Here is an 8436-nt window from a genome sequence, read left to right on the forward strand (position 1 = left end):
CTATGTTAATTGCCTCCTGCTTTAGCACCATAATGGCGTTCCACAAAGGTGACAGTATTTACAGGTATTTGGGAAATGCCAGTTTTCCTTCCTTCCCAATGCATTTGTCCCTGTTTATTCACAATGTAGTAAACATTTGATTGTCATCCTGGCCTCACTGAATAGAAAAAAAGTCAGTAGTCTAGAATTTTGGTACATTTCAAATATATTTTATTACTTTTCTTTTTGTCTTAGAATATGAAACCTGCATGCAACGCTAATGGTTTCTGACACGTGCATAGCATATGACGACACAGCAGTACAATGAGGCATATACTGAAGGGGCAGTGTATGGAGGGGGCGTTCTTAAAGAGTATATTTACAAAGAAAAGGGCATGTGGTTGTTTCGGCTTTCAAAAGAGGACTGCACTGTTTAACACTGAAGAATTACACGGGGAGTCACAGAATGCTTCTGTCCTGCCTGTTCAGTTGCAACGAGGGAAAGAAACATGCTCTGAAGGTTCTCCATCATTGATAGAACGTGTGTCTGTAGCTGGGCATTGTGCGTGTCCGGGTAGATTTTTAAGTTTTCTTGTCAGGTTTTGCTAACAGTGTTGGGAACTTCACGTGCTTCCCAAGTATTCAGTACTGAAGCAGTGAACCTTTCACAGGAAGGAGAGAAGACCCAACCCCTTCCTTAAGGACCCTATGCTTTGCCATCCCAGAATCTTGGAAATGTTTCCTAGAGTATGTAAAAATAAAGTGGGGGTGGGGTGGGGTGGGGGATGAAGCACATTTCTCTGGCAGCCAAACTTAAGTTCCTTAAAGAACAGATGCAGAGAGATCGGCTTCTTCTTGCCTGGTGACAGGGGCCACCGTGGAGTCCCCCTGAGGCTGTGACCAACCATGAGCCCAGGAGAGCCCATGGCAGCTGTGTGGAGGCGCGAGGACCTCTGAGCGGAAGCTTCCTGCATTAGCAACGGAGCAATGCTGCTATGAAATGTTTAAACCAAGCTCTGGGTTCCTCCCAGGCGCTTATAAAGCTCAGATGTAGTGATGTCTGGACAAATACAAAAAAGCAGTTTTTTTTTTTTTTTTTTTTTTTTACAAAGGAAAGGCATAAGTTTCCCCCTCTTCGATAAAAAGCAGTGTGTGATAAAGTCTGGAGCACGAGAGAAGGGTCTCACATCTGGAAGCCTTCCGCACACAGCTATAAAATGTAAAAACTGACCCTTGGTAAAAAGTGCTTTGTAACAATATATAATTTGTGTCTTATGCCTGTGAGAAAGAAAAGGTTTGTTTTTTTGTTTTTTTGTTTTTTATCTGCAGAATCCTTTGCTCCTCTCCCAGCTGGTATGAAGTTTTCCCATGTGGGATTTTTCACCCTACTCTTCGTAGACCCTAGGAAGAGAAAACACCCATGTCAGTGGCTCAGAATATGACACAGGCGATCCACAGGCTGGTGGCTAAGCTGCTTCATCCTTGTCTTTAGGAGCGCCCCTCCCAGGAATTCTGGAGCTTGGGAGAAGTGGGGGTGGGAGTGGGGAACCCTTAAGAAGTCATCACATGGACCACAAAAGTTTACCCAAATCTGGCTTTGTGCATTCTCAACAGCCTCTACCTCTGCAATCCTCAAAGCCCTATGGAGCAAACCGTCTCTGTATGTGAGGAAACTGAGGCACAGGGGACTTCAGATTTGCCCTGTGAACACTGAATGTCAGTGGTGGGAATGAGGTCTGTTTGCAGCATGAGCAGGGATGCAACATGGGAGGACAGGCAGCCCCTCCTTCAATTTAGGATTGCATCTTTCTTTGTATTTTGCCCAGAGAATGCATGCCTTCCAGAAAAATGCTAGTTCTAGAAGCTGCTGCCTGAAGACTGAAGGGTGGTAGTAGGGCTGGGGCTAGGGCTGTCGGGGAGGCCTGTGGCTCAAGATCACTTCCTCTAGTGGTTGTGGGCCTGTGTGCATTCCCAAGCTGGCCTTTTCCCCTCACCTTCCAGACTGTCTCTCTTTAGGTACTTAAATCCCTTCTCTTCTGCCCCATGGCTGTTCCAGGGCTATGCCTCATACTCAGATTCTTCTGCCTTCTTCCTGATTCCTGAGTAGGATCACCCTAATTGTGCTCTGCCTGATGCGCTGCTTCCCTTGGCAGCCGGAAGCTGGGAGCTCTGAGATGCAGATCTGCTAGTCTGGCTCCATGGGCCTGGGCTGCCGGGCTGGCTTCTCCTTCCTCTGCCCTACATTTAGCATTCTCTCACTGTCTCTGCAAAGAGGACTTCGAGATAGTTCCTTTCTCTCCATTGTACATTCATGGAGACATTTTCAACCTTTTACAGAGGGAGGGTAAGGAATTGCCCCCTTCCTCTCCCAGGATGCCTCAGCTTCCCCAGAAAGAGGACGAGCTCATTTTGTAATAAAGTGACGGGAGGCCTGGTAACGGAGATGCCCTCATCATTGGAATTTGCCGAGACAAAAGAGCAGGGCTGCATTGTCCCATGCCTGCCTCCTCTTCGTCAGAGCTAGGGCCCAGGTGGAGGGCTGAGGGACAAAGTGTGCAAACCGCCTCAGTGTCTGCCAGCAGTCTGGTGGAGATGTTCTCAGCCCCTTCCATGGACTGGCCCCGAGGTGAGCCTCGTTCCACTTTGGTGATGCAGGGCCTGGAGAGTGACAGTGGACAGGGGCAGGTCCTGCTTCTGCCATGTGAGCCACCTGCTTCATTCCCATCAGATTTATAGAAAATAATCTCTCGCTCTCATCAGTTTCTATTTCAAGCAGCTGCAGACGAGGCAGTTTTGGAGGCAGCACAGAAGGCTCAGGTATTGGGGTTGGGCCCAAGTGTCAGCCGGTGGAGAGCTGGTCATGGGCTGAGCTTACAGTGGAAGGGCTGGGTGGGACAATGGGAGGGGTGGCTCAGGCACCCACTCTAGGCAGGGTGAAGGTGACCCTGGGAGGCCTGGCTTCCTGCCCTGTGCTCCTAGGGAAGTTACTCCCCACCTCCACTTGGCCTCGGTTTCCCGCTCTGCAGGATGAGGTGCTGGCACCAGCTCCTGAGGAAGTCCCTTCTGTGTGTGTGCGTGCAAGCGCTTCTCGGAACATGCTGGGTAGGTACAGGTGTAGACAGGCCCTGAGTGTGTGAGGAGTAGGTGTGCTCTGGGACAGGCTCTCTTCTATGTGGTATGAGGAAACCAGGAACTTGCCAAACATAGGACCCCAGATTAGAGATGGAAAGTCATTTTCTGATTATGGAGAAACAGAGCCCAGAGAGGACAGGGGTCTGGTTCATGGTTATGGTCATCTGGCTACTGCTACCCTCTGAGATTAGGAGTATGGGAGGGGGCATGCAGCACCTTGAGGGGAGGGAATGTTGCTGGCGAGGCACTGTCCTCATCATCTTGTGTTGTACCCAGTGTTACAGTTAATAAACCCCAGTTACTTGAATGGTCATGTTTTACCACACAAGAATCACAGAGAGCCACGCCAGGTGCTTGCTCATTCATTTGACAGAGGGAAACTGAGGATCGGAGACCTTAAGTTACTTTAAAAAGAAGAGGAATTAAGACTGCAACTTAAAAAGTTAGCATGGTGCAAACTTTAGTTCACAAAAGGTTACATTTTCGATGCTTACAGTTGTCCAGGAGAGGAATTGCCTGCTTTGGGAAGTGGTGAATTCCTTACCGCGTGGGGTTCTATAAGCAGGGCTGGCTATCTGCTTGCCGTGGCGACGGTGGTGGGTGTTCCCCCATTAGATAGGGCTTGATGAGCTAGCTGGAGTCTAGGATCTGGAGCTGGGGCGGGGGGGAAGGAAGGGGCGAGGAGGTGGGCCATACCTGCGCTTCTCGTTCCAGGCGTTGTACCACTTGATGAACCGCTTGGTGCTCTGCAGCTTGGGGTGCAGGCAGTGCTCCTGACCCCGGTACCTGGACACGCTCTTAGTGGTGATGCTGAAATGGAGCAGCATGGGGTGGAGGATTGAGGAGCCTGAATGAAGCCCCTTATTGTGGCCTGTGGGTGGCCCTGGTCTGTCCCAGTCAGGACACTGAGAGACTGTGGCCTCCTCCCTCCTTTCATGGGAGCGTGCCCATGTGCTCACTGCCTGGCTGGCTCTTTGGGAGTTTCTAGGTGTCCCCTTAGGCTCTCACTTTTCCCCTGGAGCCCTTAGAGTCTGGGATAGTCCCCTTACCCCGTCCCTACCCCCATGAGGCTGTTGTTTACAGGGCTTATGCCTCCCTTAGAGAACAAAGCTCAGGGGACTCTTCCAGCTGCTCTGAACCTGGGATGGAGAGGTGGAGAGAGCTAAGGCCAGCAAGGTGCACATGCTAAGACCTCTTTCTTAGAAATGAGGAGCTCGCGGTGGGACTCAGCCATGCTCTGTGCATGTGGTGGTCTCTCTCTGACCCTTCAAACCCCAGTTCCACTTGATCCTCTGAAGATTGTCCCCGGGCTAGGCATTACAGATCTTGAAGTTAAGTCTTGCTGGCCTTGAAGCCCATTTTGATTCCCGAGCATGAAGTCCCTGTTGTCTCAGCCTCTGGCAAGAAAGTAAGACCTCCCTTCAGGCCTCCATCAGCCAGTGTTCCAAGCCAGTGGAGGCCCTAGCCATGTGGGAGGGAAGCAGGCGGAATTGTACAGAGTATGAATCCCAGGTCTGTCTGTGGACCTTGGGTAAACCCTGAATGAGTTTGCCCATCTGTAAAATGGGTCTAATTATAGGACATACCTCTTAGGATTATTGGGTGATGAGATGATATAATCTATGGAGAATGCCTAGCACTTGGTAGATGCACGGTGAAGAGTTACCGTCATTAGTATTTGTCATGGAAGATGGGATGGCCAGGGGCAAGGAGAAGCCTTAGTGTGTGAGCTCCAGCCTGGATGGGGAGGCAGGACTACTGCCCAGTACCTCTATGCCCCTCTCAGCCAGGGCTGAGCTAGGGCGGCAGGATTTAGGAGGAATCTTCTGGGTGGGGGAGGAAGGATGGTGTTCCAGAATGAGGGACCATGTAGGGGACCTGAAAAAGTGGAAGGGGAGAGGGGCCGTTCCCTGAGAGGTCACAGCACAGGCAAGGGATGCTCCTGGACTGGGTGCTGGGGAATGAGCTGCGGGGCCAAAGAGGGGCAGTTGGGGGCTGGAATGGGAAGAGCAAAAAGGGAAGGAGAGAGGTCAGCTAGGGCCCCGCAGGTTCCCAAAGATAAAAGTGTCAGGGCACATGCCAAGTTCTAGATGGGACCAGGGCCACCATGAACCGACTGTCCCAGTTGACAGGGAGAAAAGAATCGAATCTTGCCACCAGTATGGGGGCAGAATATTTCTGGGCAACTTGTTCTCTTCCCTTCTCTGTGCTCTGAGTTTCCAAGGCCCCCACCACAGCCTCAGCTTCCTCGAGTAGGTGTGGATCTTCTGCTAGTGCCTGTGGACTGGGCTCTGCCTTCGCTGGCCTTCCCTGAGACCAGTCATTTCCCTGGTCCTGTTCCTCCTTCTAGGTGGCCAGCACAGGGCCAGGCTTCAGGGGGAGTGTGCTCCTTCTCCTCCTTGCGGTACCTGGTTGCTCTGCGGGAATTTAGCCCACTGCTCTCTGTGTACAATACTGCTTTTGCCCTCGGAAAGAAAGGATGTGCCCAAACCTGATGAAAAGCCCTTCCTCAGTTAGGTCACTGTACCCAGGCTGAGGATGCCCAGTCCTGAAGGGAGGGGCAGCAGGGGAGGACACTCGACCCTCCCAGCACAGTCCTCAAATGCTTGTCACAATACTGGGCCTGTGAAAATTGGTTGTGGGGTGGAGACACGAGGATTTCTGTTCCCAGCAGTTACTCAGAAATTCCGGGTCCTGCGTCCTCTCTCCTCAGTGGTTCTGGGTGCCGAGGGTTTTGGCAAGAGTTCAGTGGACATATGACACAAATTGCCCTATATAAAATCTGGAGTCTCCTGGTGCAAGAACTCCCACTTGCAAAGCTGACTGCCCTCCCCACCCCACCCCCAGCCTCATCAGAGATTTCTGGGTGACTCAGGGTGAGCTGCAAAACTTGCTTTTGTTCAGCTTTTGTGCCTGAAAACCTGCTTTGGCAAAAAGTGCTGGCCCCTTGTCTGATCTAGAGACTCTTAGGAGCTTGAGACGGGAGAGGATGTTTAGCCCTTCAGGGATGGGGGGGCACCTGGGTGTGAGTGAAGGTTTTGGAGACGCTGACTGTGTTCGGACCTCTGGAGGCCACTGCAAGTTTTCACAAGGCTGCGTAAGGCCTTCCCGCATCTGCCCGCTGCTGTCAGTTTCTTCTCTATTCTGAAGTTTTGCCAGGAAAAGGAGTAAGCCTGTTTATTGAGGGTTCTGTCTTTTTGAGATGGCTCTGCACCCCATACCCTGCTTCTCCTTCCCTGAAAGGTCTTGACACCTTGCCTTGGGGCATGGGGTGGTTTTCAGCACTTAGAGGAGTGCAGACTTAATTTTCAGTGTCCCTGTCATCTCCAGCCCCCGAGCTGGGAACCATGGGGTGGGGGGCTTGTAGCTCCTCTCTCAGCTTGTGGGAACCCTGGCCCTCACCAAAAAGGATTTTCTGGCAGTTTTTCGGGACTTGGGTTTGCAAGGCAAGGGGGCAAGGGACAAGAGGTTAATTTAAGTGCCTGGGCGGAAAGGCAGTGGGGTTCAGCTCAAGCCTGATGGCTTTGCAAATTCCCCTAACTTGAGCCTGACTGTGCAGCCAGGTGGCAATGGGGGGTGGAGGCCTTTGGGCCAGCAGGTCCAGCAGACAGAAGGCACTTGCCCAGACTGAGAATAAATTGTGTCCTGTTGCTGGGGGAGGGGAAGAGGGGCCCATGGTCCGTGGCAGATATTTGGTAGCTGCTTTGCCAAGGGCTTCCTTCCTGGCCAAGTGTGTATTGATGGGGAAACAGTGGTACTGGACTCAAGTGGTTAATTGGGAAGGCAGAGGAGCAAGGAAACTCAGTGTTCTCTCACTCTGCCCCAGTTTTTAAAATATTCCTCGCATCCCCACCAAGCAGGGCTCCAGCCGCATGGCACGTTAACCCCAACAGAACACTTTGCACAGCACTGCTCAGGCTCAGGGACCCACAAGAGTCCAGCCGGTGGGGGAAGATCAAGGATCAGTCCCAAAATGAAATCGCTAGAAGCCAAAAACTGACCGTCTGTGGTCCCCTGATCGGAAAAAGGCTCTGAAAGGAGGGTCTGAGGACTTAAAGACATTTGTTTTTATTCTCTCTCCAGTAACAGGAAGGCAGCATGCCTCCCAGTTTGGGGGCAAGTACAATAGTTCTGGGTGTGTTTTGAGTGCTTTCAATCCGGATTTTCTAAAGTTGGCACAACGGGAGCCACTTAACCCTTGATCATCCCAGAAAGGTGGGCAGTGCAGGCACCTAGGCTGCCCATTTGAATCTTAGCAAGGGTGAACTCCCAGAGGGGCTGTTTCCAGAGCACCGGACAGTGACCCTCTTTCCAAACTCTCTTTCACACTGTCGCGCCAGCGTCCCAAGGACTCGCTGGGCAATTACAAAGGCTGGTCCAAGGCCTTGCCAGAGGCACAGAGGAATGTTTGTTAGCCCGCCCGATCCAGCCCCAAGCTGTGCCCCAGCACCGGGTTAAGAGCAGCGCGCACACGCTCACGGTGAGGAGCCAGAACTCACATAACCATCTTCTCCTCGCAGTGCGGGTACTTTGGCTTCATTTCCAGCTTCTTCACGTCGCTGTAGCGAATCTTGGGCCCCTTTCGCGAGCACTTGCATTTGGACCCTGCAAGGGAGAGCGCGGGGTGCCGTTCAGCCGCGTGCGGGGTCTCCTGCCCCCGACCTCCCTCGGTGCCCACCCAGAACCTCCAGGGTCCCAGGAAGCCCCGCAGTTGGCGCCTGGGTGCCCCAGGACGGGACCGGGCGGCGACGAGGGACCTCCCGGGCACTCACCGTCCACGCGTGCGGCGCACAGCGCCAGCAGCAGCAGGAGCAGCGCGGCCGACAGGAGCCTCATGCTGGCCGGAGGGGCGCGGGGCGCGGGAGCAGGGACTGGGGAGGGCGCCCGGCCGGCTCGGCTCTCTCTGCCCGGAGCGCGCCTCCCGGCTCCGCTCGCTCCCGCTGCGCCCGTCGGTGGGTGCCTCGGCTGCCGCGCTGCGCTTCTGCGCTCCGCTCAGCGCTCTCTCCGCAGCCTCCCTCCTCCCGCCCGGGCCTCTTTTTAAATCCGCTCCTGCCCTCGCCGCAGCGAGCTCATTAATATGCAGAACCAGTCGGTGACTCACTGAGATTTCTCAACGAGGTGGGGGGAGGAGACCTTCCCCGCCCCGGGACCGTGATCACAGCGGCGCTCACTCGGAGCCACGCGCGCACAGGCACACTCACACCGGCTGCCCTCTCACTTCTACGCGAACGCTTGCACACCCGGACTCCAGCCCGCGCACACCGCCGGTGCCCGGGCTGTACCGGACGCTTGAGAGGCTGCTTAAGGGTACTGCTTTTCCGATTC

General features: G+C 53.5%; 1 protein-coding gene across 1 annotated transcript; it reads right to left on the reverse strand.

The window, feature by feature from the left end:
• Positions 1 to 1217: 1217 nt before the first annotated feature.
• Positions 1218 to 7947, reverse strand: CXCL14 (C-X-C motif chemokine ligand 14). Its single transcript, XM_028103678.2, has 4 exons — positions 7884 to 7947; positions 7611 to 7716; positions 3808 to 3921; positions 1218 to 1380 (listed from the first exon to the last, which is right to left on the reverse strand). Exons 1-4 carry the CDS (start codon positions 7945 to 7947, stop codon positions 1365 to 1367), a joined length of 300 nt encoding a protein of 99 aa, XP_027959479.1. The 3' UTR covers positions 1218 to 1364.
• Between the last annotated feature and the right edge of the window lie 489 nt (positions 7948 to 8436).

Source organism: Eumetopias jubatus, unplaced genomic scaffold (genome assembly GCF_037043125.1).
Source record: "Eumetopias jubatus isolate StellerSeaLion01/CBP00866 unplaced genomic scaffold, mEumJub1_p1.0 scaffold_5, whole genome shotgun sequence".
Lineage (NCBI taxonomy): Eukaryota > Metazoa > Chordata > Mammalia > Carnivora > Otariidae > Eumetopias > Eumetopias jubatus.

Excerpts from the sequence above, each read along its gene's own strand:
- CXCL14 (XM_028103678.2), bottom strand. The coding sequence starts at position 7,947 with ATGAGGCTCCTGTCGGCCGCGCTGCTCCTGCTGCTGCTGGCGCTGTGC. Across the intron at positions 7,717-7,883 it reads GTGCGCCGCACGCGTGGACG|GGTCCAAATGCAAGTGCTCG; the intron begins GTGAGTGCCCGG and ends TCTCCCTTGCAG. Across the intron at positions 3,922-7,610 it reads TGCGAGGAGAAGATGGTTAT|CATCACCACTAAGAGCGTGT; the intron begins GTGAGTTCTGGC and ends GCTCCATTTCAG.